The sequence below is a fragment of the Cuculus canorus genome, chromosome 8, assembly GCF_017976375.1.
Source record: "Cuculus canorus isolate bCucCan1 chromosome 8, bCucCan1.pri, whole genome shotgun sequence".
Classification (NCBI taxonomy): Eukaryota; Metazoa; Chordata; class Aves; order Cuculiformes; family Cuculidae; genus Cuculus; species Cuculus canorus.
Genome location: NC_071408.1, coordinates 553062 through 579752, shown reverse-complemented (window position 1 = coordinate 579752; position 26691 = coordinate 553062). Strand labels below are relative to the sequence as shown.

At 52.1% G+C, this 26691-nt stretch overlaps 1 protein-coding gene across 1 annotated transcript; it reads right to left on the bottom strand.

The window, feature by feature from the left end:
• Positions 1–1478: 1478 nt before the first annotated feature.
• On the bottom strand, positions 1479–22777 carry SEC16B (SEC16 homolog B, endoplasmic reticulum export factor). Its single transcript, XM_054073824.1, has 26 exons — positions 22715–22777; positions 21458–21763; positions 20109–20215; positions 19455–19560; positions 19221–19335; positions 17652–17793; positions 17129–17286; positions 16462–16523; positions 15119–15254; positions 14349–14579; positions 13663–13760; positions 12902–12983; positions 12680–12797; positions 12028–12139; positions 11703–11808; positions 11008–11148; positions 8048–8161; positions 7269–7341; positions 4351–4575; positions 3703–3773; positions 3222–3368; positions 2962–3069; positions 2160–2241; positions 1979–2061; positions 1826–1894; positions 1479–1579 (listed from the first exon to the last, which is right to left on the bottom strand). Exons 2-26 carry the CDS (start codon positions 21688–21690, stop codon positions 1511–1513), a joined length of 2988 nt encoding a protein of 995 aa, XP_053929799.1. The 5' UTR covers positions 21691–21763; positions 22715–22777; the 3' UTR covers positions 1479–1510.
• Positions 22778–26691: the final 3914 nt, after the last annotated feature.

Sequence of the window (26691 nt, the reverse complement as noted above, 5' to 3'; positions counted from 1 at the left end):
CAGACTACTCTCCCCCAGACGCTTTTTGCGGACCGCAACCAAACAGCGCCCGTTTTCTACCCCCCCCGCTCACACCACCACTGCCCTACGCGCCTTTTTCACCGTCAGTGCAGGCGACTCTCCCTCGGATGCCTTTTGCAGCCCCAGTCAGACCAGGCCCCCCAACACCTTATATTATCCCCCACCCCAGCTCAGACACCTTTATTTTTTTACACCCCCGTTCACACTACTCTCCCCTAGGTGCCTTTTTTACCACCCCTCAGACACCATTTGTTTAGTCTGGAGAAGAGGAGGCTGAGGGGAGACCTCATCACTCCCTGCAACTACCTGAAAGGAGGTGTAGAGAGGAGGGAGCTGGGCTCTTCTCCCGAGTGACGGGGGACAGGACAAGGGGAATGGCCTCAACCTGCACCTGGGGGGATCAGGCTGCATAGCAGGAAAAAAAATCTTCACAGAAAGGGTCCTTGGGCACTGGCAGAGGCTGCCCAGGGAGGGGGTGGCATCACCCTTCCTGAAGGTGTTTGAAAGACAGGGAGACAAGGTGCTCAGGGACATGGTTTAGTGGCGGATAGGAATGGGTGGACTCGATGATCCAAGAGGCCTTTTCCAACCTGGTGATTCCATGAGTTTTCACTCCCAATTCACACTGCTCTCCCCCACACACCTTTTGCAGCCCCAAGTCAGACCACTCCTCCTACACCTCTTCTATCCCCACCTCAGCTCAGACTCTCCCCCGGATGCCCCTCTTTTGACCCCCCAATTCAGACTACTCTCCCACAACACCTTTTTTTTGCACACCCCAGTTCTGACTCCTCTCCCCCAGATACCCTTTATTTCTCCCCCCAATTCATACCACTCTGCTCTAGATGTCTTTTTTATCCTCCCCAGACACACTTTTTCACCCCCCAATTCAGACCACTCTCCCAGGACACCCTTTTTCAACCCCCAATTCACACTACTCTCCCCCAGATACCCTTTTTCACCCCCCAATTCTGGCTACTGTCCTCCCCAACACCCTTTTTCATTCCCCAATTCAGACTACTCTCCCCCAACACCTTTTATTACCACTAATTCAGACTCCTCTCCCCCAGGCATCCCTTTTTTACCCTCCAAGTCAGACTCCTCTCTGCCAGATACCCTTTTTTACCCCCCAATGCAGACTACTCTACCCTAGACACCTGCTTTTTTATACCCCCAATTCAGGCTGCTCTCCCCTGCATGCCTTTTTTCACCCCCCAACTCAGACTCCTCTCTTCCTAATGTCCAGTCTAAATCTGCTCCTCTCCAGTTTATACCCGTTCCCCCTCGTCTTATCCCCACAAGCCTTTATGAACAGCCCCTCTCCAGCTTTCCTGTAGCCGCTTCAGGTACTGGAAGGTCGCTACAAGACCTCCTCTGAGCCTTCTCTTCTCCAGGCTGAACAAGCCCAACTCTAAAGTAACCAGACCACACAATTTTTGTTAGAAACTTTCATTGCTGTTGGTTTCTGCCACCCGTTCCTGCTCTCCGCTCACAGCAGGTTGGGGTAGCGGCGCTGGGAAAGCAGCTTGGGTTGGCTGGGTCGAGCAGCAGCAGCGAGCTGGGAAGCAGAGAGAGATGGTGTAAGGGAAGGTTGTACCCCAAAACGTGGACCTGTTGTAATTAGGACACAGACATTTCCACTTCTCTCCTCCATCATACCTCTCGCCCAGTTTAATTTCTTAACCCCCAGGGCTGTGACCCCCTTCTGTCCCCCTGCCCATGGTGGATCCTGGGCAATCTGGCACCACCCCAAAAGCCAGGAGCCACCCCCACCTCTACCTGGCACCACCCTGGATGCCCTCACCTGAGAGACCTGCGCTGGGTTGAAGAGGGGTATTGTCCCTATGGGTGGGGGAGGCTTGTGTGAGCCGGTCTGGAAGGATAGAAGAGAAATTTAACAGCCACCTCCCAGTTTGAGGCCCTCCATCACACACACACACATCTCCTTCCTCCTCACCTGCTCTCCTGCTGACTCCCTGTCTGCATCCCACAGGCCTTTCATCTCAATGGACACTGGAGTAGCGGGAAAGGTATTTTCACCTTCCAAGCAAAAGAACCCAAAATAACTTAAAATTAAGAGAAGCAGCTTCTAAAAGGCTGACAAGGCAGAAGGGCAAGGGAATCCACACAGCATTTACCAGGGTTTCTGGATGGAGGCTGAGCCAGAGGGCTTGTCCAAGCAGCAAGAGGGGTATCAGGTGTGGATGGCAACGTCTGTTCCTGAAACCACATCCACCCATATAGATCAGAAGAGATCCTTACACAGTGAGACCTCTGTACCATATAGCTCACCGCGCTTCAGGGGCACCGCTTGCACCCATCCTGCTGGAGGTACCCCAAAAGCTACCGGCACCCAAGCTACAGGACAGCTGCAGGCTCAGGGTGAGCAACCCCTGTTACAGAGCTGAACAACCCAGAGAGCTCAAAACTGGGCAGGAGGCTGGAGGCCAAGACTGTACAGTGAAAGAGGCCACCAGGGTCCATGGGTGCCATGGTGTTCCTCATCTCCTACTAGTTTTGCAAAAGTATCCTAAAACTTCCCTTCTCTGGAATTACAGACCACTCTCAACCAGAAGAAAACTTCCAGAGGAAGATCTCGCTCCAATATCTGCCCCCAAGCCCACGATGCAGCTGCAGCTGGGGATGTGACATCCAAGGACTCAGTCAGGTCTGGGGTAACCAAGTGGGGCTGCTTCCCTGTCCTGGCTGCTTTTCCAGTCAATGGTTTTCCTTCCCCTCAAGTCCTAAAACCTGCTGGAGTGGTGCCACTCACAGCTGCTTTCTGCTCCTGTGTAGGGCAAGTAATCCCCACAGACTATGCTGCGCACTCCAAGGACCTCCCAGGTCAAAGAGACTTTATAAATTTACAATTATTATTAAGCAAGGATTCACTTCCAGGCTAAAAGGGCTCTCGGGGACAGGACAGGTTTTTGACCCTACCTGCAGTTCCAGCGTGGGGGAGTCTGGGTCTGCCTCAGACACAGCTTTGGGAGAGGTTTCCTTGGTGGGCTTCGAACGAAACCAGCCAAACCACCTGAATCCAGAGCTCTAGGAGATGTAGGTTGTCACAAAGGGAAGCAGTGGAAACAGATGAGGAGAATGCTATGGCAACCCAGATGCTCACTGGCAGGCACAACAGGCATCGGGGAATAAACAAACCCAGCCTGAATAAGGCTTCACATTGGCTCTGGTATGCTCACCTTGTCCTCATCCGGCGTCACCTCTTCTGACGATGCCAGCTCTTCAGCAGTATCATCAACGGTGGTCTCTGAGGAATGTTGGCTGTCATCTTCCAAGGAGACGGTGGAGCTCTCTGAGACAGTCCGAGCCCTTGCCTTTAACCCGTCCTGGCATCAGAGACTGGAGCTACCATGTGTTGTTTCCCAGAGGAGCCCCCCCAAGCACGATCAGGGTGCTCCCAGGATTCCTCCACGCCAGGCTTCGAGGGAGGGAGGGGAGCGCCATGTCCGTTACACAGCAAGAGGGGCGTAGAAGCACCCACAGTATGGTGCAGCAGGGAGGCTGGAGAAGGCTACCCTAACCCATCAGGTCCCCCAGGGGGACAGCTGGCACAATGATGGGGAATCCTGTGTGAGCTAAGTGTATGGAAGGATGAGCCAGCAAGTCCTAAATCCCCCCAGGCTCCCAAGTGGAAAGGGCTCCCTGACCCTTCTGGCTCACCTGCTCTGCTGGGAGGGTGGGCTGCACCCCCTCAGGGGACAGCAAGGTGCCCTGGGGATCCTCAGCATCTCCTGTAGAGCAGAGAGGACACTATCAGGGTCTGCCTCGAGGGGCTCCTGCCATGTCCATCAGAGATGTTTCCAGGGCTTCTCTCATCCCACCCCAGAGAGCAAGGCTGTGTGGCCAAGAGGTTCTCCCAAGATGTACAAAAGGCTATTCTGGTCCCTGTTTGTCCATGCCGGCATTGGGGAAGGAGTAAAGGCACAAGGCTGCACTGGTGCATCCCAAAAACCCAGCTTGTGCTCCTGGACACAGAAGTGGTTTTCTCATCCGGCAGAGAAGCGGGAGCACTGCCACCAGCCCGTGCCTGCCCTCTCTCACTGCTTTTAGCATGGTCTTTGAAAAACGAAGACCCATCTGCCCCAGGCAACGAGCACTGGTGGATGCTGTTTGCATGCACGGCACCGCGGCAAGTGCAGCTCCACGCCTTGAGCAAGGTTGGAGGGAAACAAGGCACCAGGTGAAGGCAGCGGCATTTCAAGTGACACACATACCGTAGAGAATCACACTTCCCTGGTAGACTCTTCATCCCACTGCTGCTACCTGGAGACAGGCACTTTTGCAGACACACAAGGATGGAGCACTTGCCTGCTGGTGGCACTGGTTGTGGAGAAGGCTCAGCAAAATCCATCCTGGGGCTGCATGGGGGGGGCTGCAGCTCTTGCCCAACACCGAGTGGTGGTGACTCCAAGACCTGAGCAGATGCTGGAGACCACAGGGACATATCCTCACGGGAGCTGGGTCTCTGAGGTGGCATGGGCTGGTACCACTGGTAGCCTTCACTCTGTGGAAGCTCATGGCCAGGTTCTCCATCTGCAAAAACAACCCCACCACACCTCAGGACTTTACTCCAGTGCTTATTTCTCCAGGCTGTTGCACAGAATTCTCCACTTTTCTATTATACATCACTGGGAGCCAGGGAAGGACCAAGTGGGACCACGCGCAGGTGAGGGATGAGTAGGGCACAGCATGGCAGCGTGAGCCTTTCAGAGGCTTCAAGGAAGGTGGGCTGTGAAGGATGGGGTGAAGAACCTCCCAGGAATGCACCTGAAGTTGCAAACGAACTCGGCAGGGGAATGCTGTGGAAGCAAAGAGACCGACCACAAGCAGCACGTGCCCAGCAGTTCAAGAGCCCGGGGTCTTCAGCCTCTTCTTTTGCTCCTGCTGCACCACCCCGAGCAGGAAAGAATTCACCAGGAGGCTGTAGACTTCATTCCTGCTCCACAGGAGCACTCATGGATAACTTTCTTGCTTTAGGCAGATTTATGCAGGGCTGTTTTTTCCTGTTTGAAAGGCAGTTTGAGCAAATGGGGTTTGTTTTATTTAATGCACACGTGATGCTCTGTCTGAGGTCAGACACAGTGTGGGCAGCACACATTGCTACTGGTCCCAGGTGCGTGTCCTGCTTGTTCCTGCTCTGCAGCCTCTGGCCAGAAATATGCTGGGCAGTGGGAAGCCTCATCACCATGAGACAGCCAGGCGGGACACAGACCCCGTGGGCCTCAGCCTGTGGCACCTCTTGGATGCTGTGCTACAAAACCCTGTCGGCACTGCCTGCACCCCACTCCACTCAGTGCTGGCTTCACACCCCTGAGCTGCTCCCACACAGCCTGGAGATGCTTTAGAACTGCAGAGACAAGGATGGATGCTCGACTCCGTGCTGCCCAGCAGGCTCAGGTGGGAAAAAATCAGGGAATACAGCCCAGGCGGTGAAGATGGAGAGGGAGGTTGCTGTGACCATGTGGGATGGCAGCTTGATTCAGGCTTTGTCTTTCCACTAAGCACCAATTCAGTGCCAAGCCAGCTTTCTCTGCATGCAGGCCCCTCAGATGGTCACTGTGAGTGGCCTTCTCAATGAACAAAAAGGCCAAGCATGAGGAAAGCAAGCTGTGGAGACCACACAGAGCAGATCTTGCACTCGGAGAAGCCAGCCCATTGTACTGGCAGCTTTTTTCCTGGGAAAGATAGTCATTGCCTTAGCCCCAATAGCAGCAGAAGGCGATCAGGAGTGATGATCCTTTTTACTGTCTCGGAGAGCTCTTTGAAAAGGAATTTGGCAGCAGCAGGGAAAGCTGATAGGAAGAAATGGCTTCGAGGAATTTGTCATGTTTTATCCTGTCTGCTCCAGCCTTTATTCTCCACCCACTGGTGCCAGCGTTCACAGCAGAAAGCTAGATCTGAGCAAGGGTGAGGAGCAGCAGGTTGTGCTGAGGTGTCCTGCTGATGGAGATGGCTGTGGAGCAATCCCAAGGAGTCACCAGCCCGTGACTTCTCCTTGATAGGACATCCCGATGGACATGCTGCCCAGCCAGGAAGAGAAAGCTCTCCAGCCCTTCCCTTGACAGATGCCCAGCAGACGTTCACATCTTTCATCTTGATGCCTCCTAACCCTCTGGCTGGACCAGCAAGGAAGCGTAAAGCCTGACCTTGCTGGCACAGACTGGCCTGGATAAAAGAACTCATGAGGAGCCACATGGGACTCTCTCACCCACCACTTCGATGGGACCAGCCTGGACCACGCGGCCTGGAAGAAGCTGCTGTGGCCACCATGTGTTTCCAAGGAACTCCTGCTGCCATCAATATGGGGATTTCTTTTTCCCCTCTCTCTCTCCCATTCCCTTACTGTTGTCCTGATCTGGTGTAGGGAGGTATGGTGGATCAGATCCAAATGACCTTGGCTGTGTTCAGGGATCAGATTGCGATCTGAACAGGTTGAAATCTATTTCCTCCAACTTTGGGAAGTTGCACCCCCATCTGACAGCTGTGCACCTGAGTATTTGATCTGTTCGGTGTTGTAGGAGCCAGAATATTGCTTTTGATTTTCGCGCTGAGAGTGACCTCGTTGGCCTCTGTATCACCGCCCAGATAAATGAACCTCCCCCTGTTTTTCGACAGGGCAGGTCAAGAGAGAACAGGACACGAATTGATGCTCGCGGATCCAGGGTGTGACAGGAGGGAGCGCTTTGGGTCACCAAAAGACAAAGGAAAGGGACGAAAGAGGCAGTGGGGCTTCATCAACAGACATGCTGCAGCCTGACATGCAGAGGGGCGTGCTCCTTCCTGAATATTCTGTTCTGTAAGTGTGAAATCTCCTTAGTTCAGCTCCAGTTTACATCCTGGTTGGACTGCCTGGGAACAGGGCCATCTCCCCCGAGGCTCAGCTGGGAGGCACATGCTTCATCCAGCCGCCCACCCCAGCCCCTTTCTTCCACAGCACCCACAGGGACTCCTGAAGCTGCAGTAATTAGACCCAATTACTCAGACATCATATAGAGGGCACAAGCATCAGCCACTTGGCTTGCAGCCCATCCCTGACTGCCCCATGCTGGAGGGATGTATCCAGGCAGGAGGAAAATTTGGAGTTCTAGGGGGATGTAAGAAGCAAGGAGTAGTTGCTAAGAAATGCTCCAGGGAGCAGGGAGTTGCTTCTCAGCCCATGGCAGCTCAGCTCCATGAGTGGAGATGCCCACTGTGGCCACTGCAACCTGCTGCTTCATTTTCTTTACCTGCCATCGATGCAGCAGCCCAGGAGAGCCCTGGCTGAACGGGTGCCACCTCTGGAGGAAGGTTATCTTCTACCTGCAATGAGTCAGAGGGAAAACATGATAAAGCAGACGGAAAAAGGGATGGCACAGAGCAAAGACTAAGGAAACCATGAAGCCAATGTAAAGGAAAGCAAGTTGCTCATGAGTCTGAGGCTCACGACCCACCCTGGGCCGCAGGAGCCCAGGCTGCAGGCAAGACCCATGCCGACATCATCACAGCTCTTTCCCAGCAAGCAAAGGCACTGCAGAACCACTGTCCTGCGGAGAGCAGGCAGGAAGGGAAACCACTGATAGAAAAGGGCATAAACCCCAAAGCAGACATGGAACTTGAGTGAAGAGCATTAATTCAGGGACCATACGACTGTTAAGGGACCCAAGAGCACCTGCTCACGAGGTGATGCGCTGCAAGTGTCCTCTGCAATATAGTCAACGTAAGAGGAGATCATCGTTCACCCATCAGCCCCTGACTGCTCTCCTTGAGCCAAGACAAAGAGCCTTTTGCCCCGTGGGAAGCTCTGCAACCGTCACTGCTCACACCCTCAGGTGTTGCAACTGCCTTGCTCCTGCTGAATGTCCAACAGCACAGACCACATCTGAGCTCGCAAGCCAAGGGGAAAGGCACCCTGGTAACAACGGCCTTGGAACCTCTGTACCTGTCCCCTTGGATTCAAGGCAGAGGAGGAGGATGCTTCCGCAGACAAGCTACAATGCAGACAAGCTGCATCCCGGCTCCTCCTTACCTCCCATTCCTGGCAGCAGGCTCGGAGCTGTACCAGCCAGTCGGGCTCCAGCGTCTGGTCCTGTTCTGGCATCTCCAGGAGCAGCGGGTCAGAGAGCTTCAGCCGCTCGGCTAGCTGTGGAGCCAGGACAGCAATGGGGCTTGTCACAGGTCTCAGCTCCACAGGGAGGAGACTGACCCTCACAGCAGCGGCCCACAGCCAGGCACACAGGACCAGGGGAAAAGAGCCGCACTTCGTAATAAGGGGATGAAAGTAACAACAGCCTCTTGTGTGAGGTTTATACCATTCTCCTGCATCACTGCAGAGAGAGGTGGGCTGATCCCAAGCCCTGCAGAGACTCCCATCCGCAGAGATGTCAAAGTACCAATGTCAAAGATGCTCTTCCTATCAGACACACAGGTAACCTTTACTATCCTTTTCTCCTCCGAGGTAAATGAGCACCTTTAATTCCACGTGACATCCTGGGGCACCAGTGGGTTTGCAGGACACCCTAGCAGGAGCTCTGGGAACAGCTTAGCTTCCAGAGCTGTGCACTATCCTCATACCTGCCCCACGAGGATGCATGGGAGCTGGTAGGGTTTGAACTAAGGGCTCACCTGGCTTTGCAGCAAGCATTACCATCACTAAAAACCACACAGAAAACAAATACAGGGCTGTGAAGGACTTTCTCAGGTCTCAAGAAAATCCTGTGTGCCCACACCAGTCCGTGTTTGTCTGATTTGCACTTACAAATCTCTCAGGAGAAGATTTCACAGCCTCTCAGGCCTGTCCTGGTGCTTAATGTCATTAAAGCTAAAGAGTTTTTTCTTAATATCTGAGTGAAATCTTCCCTGCTGCAAACTAAGCCTCTCGATTCCTGCTCCGTGGAAGCTGCAGACAGAGCCAGGCACCAGCCCCTGAGCAGCAGCCTCCTGCGTGCTAGAGGGCTGTTATCACATCCCGCATACCCCTGCCTCCCCAGCATATCTTGCCTGGAAAAAATAACCTCGAGGCCTTCTTCAGAGGTCATTTTCCCCTCAATCTCTTATCATCCTTGCTCTTCTCTTCCACGCTTGCTTCCAATTTGGCCCTGTCTCCGAGTGCAGCATCCCGAATAGGGTGCGGTACCCCAGCAAAGACCCCCAAGCCCCGAGCGTGGGGGATTGTCACCTCCCTGTCTCACACGTGCTGTTCTTGCTCTCACAGCCCAGAATAACATTATAACATTGGCACTTTTTATTTTTTTTTCCTTTGCACAGCATCCTGTTATGCTGCTGCTTGGTATTTTTTCCATGCTCCACTATCTCCCCCAGGTCCCTCTCTGCAGTATTGCTGCTGCATGCCTAATTTCTCCTGCAAGAGAGGGGCCTGTGCTGCTCTGTCTGCAGCCTTCCCTGTCAATGGAGCAAGAGGCTCTTCTAAGGCAACCCATCCCACCGGTCCAGGGTGAGATGGAGGGCTCCCTGCAGAGCTAAATGCCAGTCTGGAGAAATTGCTTAGACCAGGGTCTAGTTTTAAAACAGCTGGATGAGAGGAGATGACACTCAAAGCACTGCTCTTCAAGTCTTTACTGAATTTGCTCTTACTGATATCGACCCGCTTCTTGGGGATTTATCAGGCTCCCTCCCAGGCCCTTCATGTTTATTTATCTTCTACATTTTCCTATGAGGTTGCCACCAAAACCCATCCAGAGGTGACTCTGCAGCTCAGCCACAGAGGTCTCAGCTATTCCCTCCGCCTCAGTCCCAATCAGCCATTTCTTCCTGTTCCTAAAGTTCTAAAATCAAAGTCCAAACCAGCACAAAACACAACTCCTCAACTCCGGGAAGTTACAAGAAGACCCTACCCACACAACTGGAGCCCAGTGTGGGACAGGGACTGGACATGGAGAGCAGAGCAGCCTAGCACCCAGGCAGGAGCTTGCAGTACCTACAGACCTGCTGTCCCATCTCTTTGCAAACACACGTGTGTTCGTCCTAAATCAATTGCAGGAAAGAGGAAATTATAAGCATGATTACTCCTAAACGGGGGGAATGTTTAATCCAAAAGCTAATATGCACTTTGATCCAATATTAATGAACCAGCACCTGGTTGTGTATCATTCCCAGCTTCAAAAGAGGGGAAGTCTTAATCAAACACTAATGTGTATCATAATTTGTAACACAGTCTAAAACATCAAAGACAAGAGTGTCTACGAATGCACTAGTTTTTCAGATGAAAGTGTTTTCTCCCAGGAGAAGCATTATCCCCAGCAGAACGACGGATCTGAGAGGCTATTAGACAGCAAATGGGTTTCAACAATGGGATGGGGGGGCTGCATGAGCCATGTTTGGGGCAATTTCTGCAGCATCTGCTTCAGACAGGCATCCTTGCTGCCCCTCATCTCACAGCTTTCATGCCCTTCCTGATGGAGGAAGCCTTTGGGCAGCCTTAGCCCTGCCCTGGTGATGTGCATGGAGTGAGTGCCCAACCTGCCTGGAGGACCTGGAACACTTTGCTTCATCCCTTCCTGCCCCCACACCCTGCTCATGAAGCTGAGGAGCTGAGCTTAGTGCTACAAGCTGGGACACAGTCCTAGTTGTCGTCACACCAAAAGAGCCCCTGGCAGGTAAATGCAACTATGGGATGGTGCACTGGAGGGGAAATGTCAAGCACTCACACTTCAGCTTAAGTCTGTGCCATTTAGAAGTTCAAAAAGCCTCTCTGGAATAAAAAAACATCCTCTGCTTCCAAATTATTCTGTTCCTACTTGGCAGTCAACACAATTCCTTTGTTTTCTACCCTAAATCCATGGGTATTAGAGATCCTATGGAGGCAATGGCTTTGCTGTATGCAGCACACACCAGACAGCAAAACCCTGCAGGGCTGATCAGAGCTGCCAAGCACTCCCAGCACAGGGAACTCCAAGAATGCTTCCCACCTCACTGGGTCCTGAATGGGTATTGCACCCCACTAAGGATGCAGGGAGGTAGGGGACTCACCTTCATCACTTGCTGAGCCAGGACAGGGTGGCTGGCCAGATCCTGACCCAGGAGCACGGTGGCAATCTGTTCACAGTATTGCAGGGCTAGGGCTGGGAGCCCATGGTCGGCCAAGTGGGAGGCGTAGAGGAGCTTGTACACCTCAGGAGAGGGAAACAGAGCAGACAGGTGAGCAAGGAGATGCTCATGCCTGTGGGTCTGCCATAACACATCATCCCAGTGTGATTCACAGCCAGAGATCACCTGCAGCTTAAGGGCACCCCTATCCACCTCAGTGGAGTCATCTGGCCTCGGTTCCCCAAACCACAGCATCATCACAAGGCCAGACCAGCCCAGAACCAGCAGAGAACAGGGAGAGAATGCCAGCCCACCGCCTCCATTTATCCATCCAATTTGGGCAGCACCCGCAGCAGCTGAGTGTTTATTTGAAATAGGAGAAGTCTATCCATCACCCAGAGAGCAGGAAGGCAACCAGACCTGGGCAAGCACTGATAAGGCACACCATGCCCCAAAATCTGCCTGAAGCCCTACCCTGGAGATCCCCCCCATGGCTCAGGCAGCCTCCCAACTGCTCCCGAAGCCCAGCGAGGGGTTAAGCCTCGGAGAGCAGCCGGTATCCCTGGCTTCAGCTGGAAGGATGCATTTTGGGGCAGATCTGAGCTGCTGCACCAGCTGCGTTTGTGCATCTCTTCTACCTGGAAGTGGAGCAGGAAGGATTTGGGCTGTCGTAGCTGCTGGCAGTACTCAAAGATTTCCATCCGCTGGATAGCCTCTGTCCTGGCAAACTGGGCAAACGCCTGACTGCAGAGGAGAGAGGCAGTTTCAGTGAGCAGGAGTGGGAATCTCCTTCAAGACAGCCCTCCCCCCCAGATTCACAGCTCCATCGCTGTGCAGGCCGATGAGAAGAGCGGTTAAAACCCACAAACAGGGATTGCTTTTGCATAAAAGTGAGAACCCAGAGATGGAGAAGAAGGTGGGACGTCACTCTGGCAAGGGCACTGCCTGCCGGGGCTCACTCACCGGTGGCTACTGCCCAGAAGGACCATACGGTCTGCTTTCACCCCAAAGTAACCAAAAGGGACGTCTGCCATAAGGTAGCAGAAATGAGCTGCTTCAACGGCTCCATTGCGAGCTGGATGGGAAGGGAAAAAAGGCACTGAAGTCCTGAGAGAGAGGTCACCACACAGTCAGCATTGTTTTGGAGGCCCCTAAAATCACAGGAAAACCCAAACCCAACTATATCACTTTTCTTGCCTGCCCATTCTGACTCTGAACTCTTCCTTCTCCCCATTTTTTTGTTTATTTTCCCCACGCGCTGCTTTCTGTGCCAGGCAGGGGGGTCAGTTCAGTGGTGGGACCAGGGGAGCCTGTGCAGGGCCCAGCTCCAGCTCCACCTCTTCAGGGTGCCGTCATCAGCGTGAAACCACTGAGTGTCCCCACCACTGGGAACAAGTCTCAGTCCTTGCAGTCACACGTGCCCCAGAGTCCAGCCATGCTGGAAGAACTGCTAATGGATGTGTCCGAACCTGACATCTCCAGGGGAACAGATGCACACACCCCATTTCAACACTGATGTGCATCCATGCCAGTGTGGACGTGCTTGATGATGTTGCAGGCACCCACCCAGCTGAAGACAGCAGGGACACAACTGCTCAGTATGGCCTTAGCTCACCCAGAGTGTCTCCCATGGTGACGATGGCCCGGTGGCACAGCTCCATGTCTCCAGCCTTGTTGGACAACATCGCGGCCAGGTGAGGCCTCCAGTCTCCCCATGTAGCATTCCCGCAGCACTGGAGGAGACACGAGGAGAGGGAAGATGAGCAGAAATGGTGGCCACAAGGTGGGTGTCACAGGCAGGTGACACAGCACTGGGGCATGCCTCTTCCTCACGGACCAGAGCTGCCTGGGGGATCCTTCCTGACATGAGCTGGAAGAGGGTCTGCAGGGGGTCGTTGGTGGCCAGCGTGCTAGTGAACCTGTGAGGAGACAGCAGAGATGGGGCTGCCAATGCAGGACCCCAAACACCCATTCACCTCCAAGGGGTCTACCCTAATTCCAGGAAAGCACTGTCCCGAGGGGCACTCGGGGCAAGGCACAAAGAATCACTGGTGCACCAGGCTGATGATCTACAGTATCTCCAGAGCAGGCAAGTCTCCAGGACAACGCTGGATAAAACCCTCCTTAAAAGGATTCAGGTTGCATAAGACAGAAAATTTACTCTTAACTCTCCCTGAAGGGATCAACTCAGTCCAGACTAAGTACATTAATTCCACCAGAAAATGTTCATATGAGTGGGATGAACAGTTCAGATCAGGCTGGATCATGACAAAGATAGTTCAGCTCCCCCTGCCCTGATGGTTGCCTTTGCGAGGGCAGAAAGGGCAAAGACAGGGTTAAGTCCACTCCACGTCTCCAGAGAATTGCATTCCTTCTGCTTTCCAGGCCCTACTTGGTTTCTCGTGTCCAGCAGGAAGCCCAAGGGACTCGGGACCATCCAGATGGATGCCTGCTCTCTTCCCTTTGCCCTCTCTGGAAGAGTCCAGTTGAAATCAACACTCTTTCCCGTACACTGGGGCTGAGGACACCCAAAGGAACAATAGGCTTGGCAAAGCCAGCCACAGAGCATCTTACCTTGCTTTAACCTCTCCAACTTACCCAGTGAGCACCCAGCTGTAGGTCCGAGGGTCCATCTTGCTGGAGAGGAAGAGAGCATGGCCCCACAGCTCGTTTCTCATGGCCCACACCAGCGCGTCCTGCAGCCAAGGTGCGGAAGAGACTGGATTTGCACTGACTCCACTTCCCTGCTCTCCTCTTCTGCCGAGGGATCAACCCTCTGCTCACTCAGCTCAGAGGAGAGCTCTGATGATTGCTCTGCATTTAACAAATACCCTCTAAAAAAATCTTCCACATTTACAGAGGTCCTTTATGTTTCTGCCTTGCACGATTACAAGAACTGGGACCTTCACAGCAATATTGTCATCCCTGGATTTTCAGGTGTCTGCTGCCCGCTAGCTCTCGATGCCATCACTGTGGGATCCCAGCCTGGGCACCCAGGCTTCACTGCATCCAGCCCTCCAGTCCCTCTGTGCCTTCAGCATCTCCTGAGATCACAACTGCAACTAAACCCATGGGGCTGGAAAAAGCCTTTGCATCTTGTCCTCATTCAGGACCTCATCTCAATATAGGAAATCACTGCCATAAGTGCTGTTGTATGGACACCACTTCATCCCACAACCACAATGCACCCCTAGGCCACTCTTCCCTTTAGCACCTGCCTGAAGAGGTCAAAGGGGCCAATAAAAAGGGTCAGCCCTGTGTCCTGGATCCTGCTCACCACTTACTTTCTTCCTGCCATAGTAGAGGAGCTTGGTGAACTTCTCCACTATCTGTGCTTGCGTCTCCACAACGGGAGAGACCTCCCCTGTAATGAGGTCCAGCGTCCCTGGTTGACACGACATCAGCTCATCATCTGTCAGGCCAATCAGGTTTGACGCGGGTCTCTGCCTCTTGTACTTCTCCTGGCACCTGTAGTCTTGCATCAGCAGCTCAGCCGTGTCCGAGCCCATCATGGACTATGAAAGGGAAGAGGAATGAGGCTTATGGAAGCTACCCCATGAGCAAGGGCTGATGGCACTTCCAGTCCGACATCCTTACACTTGTACCCTCATCCTAGCACAGTTCTCCAACAAGATCAGCGTGTAGTTTTGGAGGATATAGGATTCAGCACAACTAGACATTCAGACATTCACAGCACACACTCTGAAGATCGTATTCATCTGATTCCAACAAGCAATCACAGATTAGACTGGGTGGGTTTCACTGAGTTAAGGGAATAATCCCCTTTTAAACATAAGTGCTGGCTTCTCAATGAAGGTAGTACCAGTCCCTTTCACAGCTATTATAGTATTGGGTTCTTGGTACTTCAGACGGATGAAAAGCAATCACAGAGAAGAGTTTGCTTCAAATATCCAGGCAGTGTCAAACTGGTTCATGGAATGCTTTTAAGATACACCCACTTCACCAGCAACCAGATCAAGAGGCACCTAAAGGGCATATAACTTGTCTCACTTCTAAGATCAAAAGGGTCAGCCCCTTCCCATGAGACACCTACCCCATTCTGCCGGCAGAGGAGGACCAGGAGTTTCCAGAGAAGAGCTGAATCTCTGCCTCTTTGTGTTGAGAGATCACAGCTCGTGGCTATCTTCTGTTGGCAAAATGTCAGCACATCCATCTTGTGCAGATCCTCTCTGCAGCAGCAAAGAAAGGCATCAAAAGAAAGCCAAGACAAGTAAATCTAGGACATCATTCAGGCCCTCAGGTTCAGTGATGGGAATGCCAAGGACTCACACGAGAGACAGAGGAGGGAACATCCCCTGCGCCAATGACCACATACCACATTGGTCACACCAAGCCCAAAAATGTTTCAATTCTATCATTACTGCGACTCTTTGCTGATTTCTGTGTTCCAGGGATGCAGAGCACATCTCAAACCTTCTCTCTGCTCTCCTGACATTTCCATCCACCCATCTGCAAAGACACTCAGATCTGCTTTGCCATGCTACCGTTCCCCCTGCGGGTGTCTGAGGCTGCAGGAGCAGGCACGCACGCTGGAAGTGTCTTTTATTTAACTGGCAGAACACAGGGAGAAAGACATGCTTGTGACCACCTAAACCCTTTGGGTCCAAAACAGAAGCAGAAGCCTTTAAGCTATGTGCAAGCCAGGCAGAACTGCTGTCTTAGACTAAAATGACCAGACAGTTGGAAAGAACGGTCGAACAGCCAGGGAAGAGGGACTAGGGATGGAGATGCTGATCCTAACTCAGTCACACCAACATATCACATGGAGATTCCCCACTCCTCTTTCAGCAGAAGTGGTAGCCGCCAGGTTTTCTACGCAGCTCTTTTGGCCAGCTCTTCCCCTTCTGCACACTCCTCTACACAATTTGGATGTGAGGGAACAGAAGAGACACTGGTGTAACCAGTACAACAGAGACAACCTGATGCAATACAGCACGTTCCATCCCCAGACTCACACTAGACAAAAGTGCATCCTGGGTCTGACCCTGCCATGCTCGGCAGTCTCAGGGGACAAAAATCTCAAGAAAAGCTAAACCGCAGGTTGATTCAGGGCTTCAGACATCCAAACAGGTCTCCCAACAATCAGTTTTCTGAGACATGAATACAAAAGAAGTTCAGACGTACAAACCACACTGAACCCACACCAATGAATATTCAAAACAAACATCCTCCACAATCCAAACCAACCTACCCTGCAGCAAATGGGCCGGGCTCCTAATTTGAACCCAAACGTGGCCTTTGCAGATAGCTGAAAACCATGGGGACCCTAGAGTCTGCCTTGAGCTCATGTCTCCTCCCAAAGAAGAGGTGCTCCCAGGCCAGCCGTGCCAGCACAGCCTGGAGGACACAGCTCCTGGACCTGCTGGTGCAGCATACCTGGCCAGAGGCCCCGGGAAGGCCTGTAGCTCCTCCAGATCTTTCGTGCCTTGAAGGATTACCTAAAAATCAAGAGCAAATCCAGCAACTGGACTCCAGCACTCAGGCCAGTCCCTGCTGAGCGAGCTGAAAGTCGGTGCCTTGGCCAAGGAATCAACAGTGCTGGTGAACCCATTTCTCTGTGCTGTCTTAAAAGGTAAATCCAGAGCATAGACCCTAAACCATCGCATGGACTGCAATGAGAAGGTCTGGGAAGGAAATGCCTGTTGAGATGGCATCTGCCTCCTTTGGGAGGCAAAATAGGATACTGAAACCCTGTGGTGGACTCTGCGATGGATACAGCTTCTGTTTTGGAGTACCTCAGAAAGGTGAGCAGAGTTATTCTTCAGAGAGGTATGGATCACATCTGCTCCTATTGGAAGAGATCACATGGTCATACATGACAAAGGTTATGGAGCTGAAGGACCAGGATGTGGGGCTCAAAGGCTGAAAGCAAGGCACAGGCTGGCATGATGCAGGCTCAGGAGTCGGAGTCCGTGCGGGCTGGAGATAAGAAGGCAGCAGGGGACGGGAAGGCTGCTAAGGAGGCTGAGTGATAAACGGTGTTTGCATCCCTTGAGGCAGAAGGGGCTGCTCCAAGGAGGGAACCAAGCGGGGTTTGGGTTACCTCCAGGCTGTGTAGCTTGACGTGGGCCAGCTGCCCCTCAGCAGGGCGACGGGGACACACCAACACCAGCTGGCCTCCAGCTCCAAAACACACTGCCACGTGTGGCAGCGGGAACTTGTGGGGTACCACCGGCGCTGGGGTGCATACTGAAGGTCCCTCTGCAACAAGACACTGGTCAGCATGAGTCCCTTCAACCAGACCCCACATCACCTCCACTACAGAGACGGTGACCGTGTCCCCATCTGCCCCTTATTTAAGCAGCCCTCCTGACTGTGTCCCCCTCCCCATGCAAGAACCATCCCCTGAAGCATAAGGCAATTACATGGCAGCTCCTGAACCCACTGCAGCAGAGCCACCAGACCATGCACCCACGCTGCATCCCCCCAGCCATGCCTCGTGCCTGCACCACCTCCTTCAGGAAAGGACCAAGCTGCCAGACAGCACATAACCTAAGGCTGACTGGCTGCTTATTTCCTTGCTTCCCCCTTGTCAGATCTTCATCTCAGGCTCCATCACACCTCACCTGCTTGTGCAGGGCTCCAGGTCCCTGGAAGCGCAGGGTCACAGTGGTCAGCACCATCACGGATGTACTGACTGAGCTCGTAGCTGCTGGAGCTGAGCCCCGACTCGCGGTACTGCAGGAGCAGACTGGGCTGCACCGAGGGCTGCAGGACAGGGAGGAAACACAAACCTGGCTGACCATGTGCAGAGGAGAGCAACCAGGCTGGTGAAGGGCTGGAGAAAAAACCTTATAAGGAGCATCTGAGGGACCTGGGGTTGCTTAGCCTGGAGGAGGCTGAGGGGAGACCTCATCACTCTCTACAGCTCCCTGAAAGGAGGTTGTGGCAAGGTGGGTGCCGGTCTCTTCTCCCAAGTAACAAGGGGTAGGACAAGAAGAAACCACCTCAAGTTGTGCCAGGGGAGGTTTAGATTGAACATTAGGAAACGTTTCTTTACTGAAAGAATGGTGAAGCACTGGAAGAGGCTGAGAAGTGTTGGAGTCTCCGTCCCTGAAGTTGTTCAAAAAATGTTTAGATGTGGCACTTCAGGACAGGGTTTAGCAGGGATGGTGTATTGGATCGGTGGGTGGACTGGATGGTAATAGAGGTCTTTTCCAACCTTAATGATTAAATGATTCTATGAAACTAGGGACATCACGGCTTTTCTGCTCCCGGGGCAGTGGGAGAGGCTCTGCAGGAGCAGCACAGCACAGCCGATTCTCATCTGAGCAGCTCATGCCCTTCAGCACCTTAGGTTCACCAAGGCACATCCACGGCCATACCTAATGGCTTTTAAAATAATTTCCATCAGCCACCAGTCTAGCTCAACAGCTTTCCTAGCCCTGACACAGACTCCCCAACACAGTCATGAGATGGTGCTCAAGAAACCAAGAAAAGCTCTACCCAGGAGCAACACCACCAGAGCAACTTTGATTTGATCTTTTAATTTGCTCTTTAGCAAACACAGTGATCGGGACACAAGTGGGATGGAGCAGACCTTGGTGAACAGAGCTGAAAATGACACAGCTTTTGGCCACCTGGGGAGAATGCAGAAGAGTCCATAAGACTGATAACTCACTATAATCATAGAATAGAATCATAGAACACTCTGGGTTGGAAGGGACCTTAAGAATCATCCAGTTCCACCCCCTGCCATAGGCATGGATACCTCCTATGGGACCAGGGTGCTCAAAGCCCCATCCAACCTGGCCTTGAACCCCTCCAGGGATGGGGCAGCCACCACTGCTCTGGGCAACCTGAATTTCTTCCTAATATCTAATTTAAATCTTCCCCCTTCCAATTTAAAGCCATTCCATCTCATCCTATCACTCCATGCCCTTGTAAAAAGTTCTTTCCGAGCTTTCTTGTGCATGCCCTTCAGATACTGGAAGGTCACTATAATGTCTTCTCAGGGCATTCTCTTCTCCAGGCTAATGATAATCCCCAGAGATCAAGTACTGAGTACAATACTGCTAAGCAGGCTTTTTCTCCTCAGTCTCCTTCCCAGCTGGAGGATGGACATGGATTGCTCCCAAAGTTTTTGGGAGATCTGCAACCCATTTGCTCTCCACCCCTGCCCATCTCGATGTCACCTCTTGGGGCTGGCCACCAGCCTCCCCCGTGCTGCTGCTGAGGGTTCCTCCTTCTGCCCATTCAGGCCAGGCAGCTGTGGCATATCTCTCCTTGTAGGAGTCGTAGGTCTGTGTTCTGCAGAAGAGAACAAAAGGAGATGCTCATGAGGTGAGACATTCTTGGCACCAGCCACAACCACACTAATTTTGCCGTAGATGGTTGCACCAGGTGACGTCCAGACTCCCCACCCTTACCTGTCCTGCCCCGAGGGGTTGGTGGCCAGGTTGGGGTGGTAACCCCTGTAGTAGTGCTGGTCCCGGTAACCGGTACTCTTGCTGTAAGGCTCTCCCTGTCTCAGATCTAGAGGGAGAAACAAGGTTTAGAGTTTCCCCTGCAGAGCAACATGCCATACTGAAGTTGCAAGGGAAAAGCAGCGAGTCAGGCAATATGCCACCCCCCCACCCCCCAATTTGCTTCCAAATCAGCCTGACGTGTTGGAGGTGTGATAAAGCACTGTACACATTTGCCAACGCAGCACTGGTGTCCTTTTCATTTTCCTCCCTCCCTCCTTTTTTTTTTAGGCCAGGAGCTCCAGAAACAGCAAAACCAAGGCCCCAGCCACCCTGATCACAGCACCATCACCATCAAGTCCAGCCTGGAACCAGAAATGACACAGGCTTTTAGCCATGGAGATCAAGATCAAACACTCTCTCTTGTGCACCTGCTTCCTGCTCACGATTCCCAAACGCAACTGAGGGCAATGCTGCATGGGGAGAACAGCACCGAGGACCTGGGAGCAGCCTGGGGATGTGCAAGCCCTGGGGGAACCTCCCATCCTGAAGAAAGCATTGTCATTTCTCTTGCAAGCAAGTTGCGTCCATCCCCAGGCCCAAAGGATAAGCCCATACCTCTGTCATCCTGCCAGGCCACCGGCTGCCGCTGGTGGCTTTGGTAGGTGTAGTCATCCCTGTAGCTGGCTGCTGGGTACTGCCAGCGGGGGTCTTCATATCCTTGCCTGAAACACAACACAACACACAATCTGAGAAAGAACGGGCACGGCTGCAGGTTCTGGACCACATATGGGGTTAGATTCATGAGCTGGATGGGACCTTCAGTGGCAGACATGGCAATGGAAATAAAACCAGGTGTCCCACTCAGGTGCCCCGTTCAGCAGCACAGGCACACACCAGTCCAGCATCACACCTGGAAGGAGCAGCATCCTCCAGGTAGCGTCCTCCTGCACCGCCGGCCAAGTCTGCAAAGCGCCACTACTCACAGCCTCCCCAAGAAGGTGACAAATCAGCTTTACCTCTGTGACAAGGCAGTGAAACCCCATTTTGTACGTAGTAGGGGAAGGAATATGGGCAAAGCTACAAGGTTTGGATACTTTCCCATCCCCGTATATGAGAAAACTGCGCACTTCAGCTTCACAAGATGCCCAGTTTCAGCTCAACGTTGTGGACTTGTCATGAGGATCAACTTTCACCCATCTTTTAGGAGAGGTCCCCCAAAAGCACCTTCTCCCACGAGCTCTGAAGCTGCCACGTCCATCACACAGGTTGGTGGGTCACCCCTGCGCTGGAGCCCAGCCACAGCCCCCTGCCCAGCACTCACAGGCTTGAACCCTTTGCAGTTGACACGGCGATCTGGTCAGCCCTGCGCAACCAACACCCCCTTCCCAGTGTGAGCATCACACAACCTCAGCACAAACCCCTGCGTATCTGTGACTCTCAGAGGGCAATAACTCAGGCAAATCAACGCAAATTTGCTGGTGTACTCAAAGCTCTTTCCCAGCACCTAGAGCATCCTTTAGGCCACATTTTATCCTTCCACCCTCCGCTGTTTCAGCAGCTGAGCTTGCAAGCTCCCTTTTGCTCCTATATTACCATTTGTATTTTTATTGTTCACCTTGCACTTGGTAGAAGAGAACTGCATTTAATCAAACCTTCAAGAAAAATGCACCTTGGGACCGAGCCGAAGCCTGTAAAATGGCAACTGCAGAACTCACTGCTGTAAGAAGAAATTAGAGCTGCAATGGCTATGCAGCCTTAAATCTAGAAGTCACCATCTGCTTTAGTAGCTGGACATCATCTCATCCTGCCTGGCCTCCTCGAGCTGCTCGCTGCTCCTCCTACACGGTTGCAAGGGCAGGGTTGTGTCACGAGCCCACAAGAGCAGCAAAATGGTCAAATCTTATTTTAAGAAGGTTTATATGGAGGGGCTCAGCAGGAGTGTTGTGAGGCTGGGCAGCTCTCACCTGGAGTATGGCCTGTCAGGGTAGCTGCTCCCGTGGTACCCAACCCTCGAAGACGGTCTGGAGGCATCCCACTGGGCACGATGGCCCCCATCCCAGGAGCCAGGTTGGTGTCCTGCACGGAGCAGCTGCCGCCGTGGCTGTGGTGGAGGGCCATGGGGAGCCTCTCTGCGCTCTCCCCGGGTCACCTGCCTCTCCCAGGGCTGGGGTGGCCAGGCAGGGGCCCAGGGGTCCATCCCAAGCTCACCAGCAAAATCCTCTCTACTTCAAGGTGAGAGAGGCAGTGAAGTCCCCAATGGTTTTAGTGGCCTGCAAGCAACGAGATAAACCAGAGTGCATTTGATCAGCAAGTTTTCACTGCCCTCAAAGCCCCCCACAAAGCCCATCGCCACCTACTCTTTGCTTTCGGGAGCCTGCTGGAAACCTGCCACCCTCTCCAAAATAACCAGAGGTAAGGAAAAGCTACCTCCTCGCTTACTCAGACTTGAAGCTGCCCTTGAAATGATCCATTTTTAAAAGCAACAGGCATCCAGCTCTCCCCAGAGCAAGAGCCAGCAGCCAGGTAGCATCCTCCTGCACCAGCACTCTCAGCTTCCCCCAGAGGTGACAAATCAGCTTTACCACTGTGACAAGGTAGTGAAACCCCATTTTGTGTGTGGCAGGGGAAGGAGTATGGGCAAAGGTACGCGCAGGACAACAAGAGTTGTTCTCAGAGATGACAGAGGCATAGAGAAATGGAGCTTTGCTCGTGTGAGCCATAAAATGGGGTGGAAACAGGGATTTCCTCCTGCCTTTCAGTTCCAGCAAGAATATAGCAGGTCAAGCAGACAGCAGATTTAATTGTGACAGCCCCATGCAGAAAAGGGAGTTATAAGGAGAGCCCAGGGCAACACACGTGTGGAGCTCCAGCTGCTGGGGGAAGCTTAGAGACCCCCCCAACCCGTGTCTCCTTGCCGCATAGGTGCCCAAACTGCCCCCACAAAGGCCAACGAGCCTCCCCGACACAGGCAGAGGAGAAGATGCTTCTCAACCCCTCATTACACCCCTCTCACACTCAAAGTTTAAGGTACTCTGGGGTAATTTCAGGGCTTGGTGGGGGGGGGAACTCTCAGGTCTGAATAGAGGTGGCTCCGTTTGTGCTGCTTGGGTGAAATCAGGTTTTAATCCCTGCCCTAAACAGCCCCCAGGGAGAAGCAGCCCAACGCCCACCACCAGGAGCCCCTGTGATTTTGGGGCAGGGGCTCCCACCGCCACACACACCTGCTCGGAGGCTGCCGGACCCATCTGCCACTCCCCAGGTACTGCTGTCAAAGTCCACTGCCACATGGGCCACCGCGGGGACAAAGACCGCCCTCTGCTCCTTCGCCCCAACCGGCCATTCACTTGGCTCCCGGGGACTCACGCTGCTCTTTGCACCCCGGAGGGTCTCCTTCCCCATTACCTGGGTCTCCTCTCACCAGAGATGGAGCACATGACTTTCTGAGCACAAAAACAAGCCAGAGATTTCTTCTGTGGGTTTTTAATGCTATGAGATAATTATCCCCCTCTATACATCCTCAATTCAAGGCTGCATAGCAGCTGCAGCTCCAATGTGTGTACAACGAAGAAGAAAGTGTCCCTGCCCATAGCAGGGGGCTTGGAACTGGATGATCTTGTAAGGTCCCTTCCAACCCAAACCACTCTATGATTTCCTAACAAAAATAAACAAAACTTACTGGATGAGTTGTTTGATGAATCCAGACCCAGCTGTAGCTCAAGCAAACAACATCCATCCCCCGGCTGCTGTCCAGGGCAGGATTTGGGCAGGGTCCACCCAAGCACCCACACACCTAAGCCCCTATAGCACAATAACAGCCTCTTTCGACAAGTGACTGGGGATTCCTGCCTGGAGACCCTCTCCCAAACTCCCCTAAGCGCCTTAAAAACTGAAAAAAAAGTAGATTAGGGAAAAAAAAAAAAAAAGAAAAAAAAGCAGTAAAACTAGATATAAATGCAAACCTCTTCCACCCAACTGCTTAGTGACACGCTATCTTCTCTCCCTTCTCCCAGGGAAAACGTGCACTGCTTCCTAACCCCTGAAGCCTCCATTTGCTGAGTATGAGCAGCCAGATTTCAGCCCTAGGGCAGCACGGAGGAGCGTGGGATGACTGGCAGAAAAAGAGCTTTTTTTTTTTTCCCCCTTCTTTTTTTGCTTTTTTCACACTCTCGCAGTCCCAGCTTTCCTTGGCCTTGCATGAGCACCTCTAAATTACCTCCACTGTGACACCACAACACCAATTGATTTGGGATTCAGAGGCAGCATTGTATGCTTTGCATCGCATTGTCAGAAAAACCCTATTTTAATGATGTTGGAAGACTACATATATTATAGCTTCAGAGCTTGAAATTTCCACCCTACTGGGAGAGGAAGAGATTTTCCCTGGTGATGCTAAGAAATAAGCACTCTGTCTCTGCAGAATTTAAGGTTTCAAGTGAAAAAAAATATCCCTAGCACTCAGCCGTACTGAGCGACAACTGGAAGAAACAGACCAGAAGCGTTGTCCTCATGCTGCCAAGCCAAACAGAATTAAACATCTCCTATCTGTTTCACAGCTGCCCCTCAAAACTCTGGAGGCTCTGAACAAAGTGAAAGGTCTGCTATGGGCAAGTCAGACCTCCCTGGAAAGCTAGGAAAAATCCCTAGAGACCATAAGCATCCCTCTTCTTTAATATGTAAATACATTTCAAGCTTCCACTTGGCTGCTGGCTAATAGTTTTGGAATTACAGAACCATTTGGTTGGAAAAGACCTTTGAGATGGAGTTGATGAAGAGGTTGAGAGCAGCCCATCTTCTCTGGCTGCTGTTGCCAGCCTAATCTAACCCAGGGGATTCATCTTGTGAGGGAGACTCAGGAGCTTGCGTAAAAGCATCTGCAACTTGTGGTGCTTGTGTTCGAGATGAGTGGAAATTCTGTACTGGTCCGTGCTAGGGAAGGAGATGCAAGAAACACTACCAGCAACATCAAACTTGGAGTAAAAGCAGCTTAAAAACGGACAGCTGGAGAACACCGAGGTAAAAGAAAAAGCAGAAAAACGTGTTCAAAGAGGAGAGATCCAGGGGAAGGAGCTGGGAAATGAGAAGTCAAGGGAGAAAAGACAGAGATAAAACAACCAGATGGGCTAGAAAGAGCAAAAGAAAAGGGTAACTCTTTAACTACATTGCTTCTCACCAAGAAATTTCTAGTTTAAAAGATTCATAGCTTTCTTGGAAGCCCAAGCCCTGTGCCTGGGACCCACAGAGCACACAGGGCGGCTGCGGCGCATGCAGCACTACTGAACATTTGTCAGAAAGCTGGAGAAACAGCAATATCCCTTTAAAAATCATATTTTTTCACTTTAAAAGGTTTCACTGCTGTTGTCACAGTAACAAGATTAGGTGGAAAACATTTTTCTTCATGCCCTCTGGGTGCCGGCATGGCATGTTGGGGCTCTGCTCGCAGCCAGCCCCAGTCTACCCCCACAAACCCAATGGGGGAGAATAAGTAGCCAAGCCTCATCAGAAGTCTTTGTAACCTAAGACAAGATATCCAGGTGGCTTCACCACCTGAAACTATTTTTAGGTGATTTATGTTGTCTCTAATTGGTTCTGAGATTTTTTTTTTAATGACATCAATAGGAAGTTTTATTAATCTCTGAGCTTTAGCCTCCTAGAAGTGTGAAATATACTCACGTACACTTTTTGCAGAGATGTCTTAAGCACCAGGTCTCAACACAGAAGAGTTCGAAAAGGCTGGTTACAGGAAAGAGAAGGAATTGAAACCAGCTCATCTCTCCTCACATCTGCAAGGTGGAAGCGCAAGTAGTAAATGAGCTGCATAAAACAAGAAAACCCATCTTAGATATTCTTTAGAGTGACAACATCAGCCCTGAATACTCTGCTAGCATTCAAGACATTAGATGGAGTGTGGGATGTCACGCATGGGCCACAAACATGAAAACCACCCAGTAAACCCCGGGGGCTCGGGCAGGCTGAGAACCAGCATGGGGAGAGACCTCATCCTCCATCAGTCTCCATGGCAGCTAATTAAATAATTAGCTTAATCACTCCTGACAGGCTTTCAGGGAAGCAGCAGTAAGAGCCCCTGCTCCAGCTGGGGGGCATCTGGGTCCTTCCCAGGCCAGGGATGACCCCAGGGAGGAAGGTGATGGTGGCCCCTAAAGCAGCTGAGATATCTGCTCCCACCTGCAGCCACTGCATTAGCACCATCGTGTGGATTTGACCCGGCCTGCGTGGCACCGCTACACATTTCCCCATATATGCTTAAGTATGCTTAAGCTTTCTCTATGGTTTACCACCTTTCTTCCACACATGAGATTGTTTCGAGCTTCAAGGGACTGAGCCATCCCTCCCACCACCACACAGGGACACATTCAGCAACATCCAGATGCACCTATTAATTGTTTGAGACCTAGGCAAAAGTATTAATCGCATCCCAAAGACATTCAGCACCCAAAAAATTAAGAAAAAGCATTTTACACCTCATGCCGTAACCTATGAAAAAGCAGAGCTGCAAAAAGCGATTATTTGTGGAAATCAAAGCACATCTGTGTAAAAAGCTGTGCAAGTCCCCGGTCTGGCTGCAACAAAAAGGCACCTCCAGCCTTCTGCACGAGCTGCTAGCACAAACCAAGCCCAAAAACCTCTGAAGTCTTTGCCTTACTTCATTCCCACTTGAGCAAAACCTCTTGACTCTTGGCTGTGAATACTAAGTCCTTGCTATTGCATCTCCCACCCCTACAGGGAAGGTGGTGCTGCTTCTACATCCCATCATGGCAGGCTCTGCCCTGGCACCTCACCTGGCTCGACCCACCACTGGAGAGGATTGGGCCAACACAGACATGACAGCAAAACCCACTTGTGCTGAGGAGGTCAGAGAGTTCTCTGTATTCAGGTCCTCTTGTTTTTCTGTGCAACACCGTTTATGTTTTCCCAGCCATTAAATTGATGTTTATCTCACCGCTAACTGCCTTACAGAGATCATTACGCATTGCAAATTCAACCGTTTGCAGATAAAACAAGCACGAGTAGCCTGGAAACTGTCACATCGCCCCTGTTGCCTTGCCACGCTGCAACGCATTACAACCTTTAAGCTGAAAATTAACATATAAAACCAAGAGGCCTGGAAATATTCACCAAGCAAGCGATGAAAAGCACGCAGAGGTAATTCCTCCACCCATCTCACACCACTTCCTGCTCA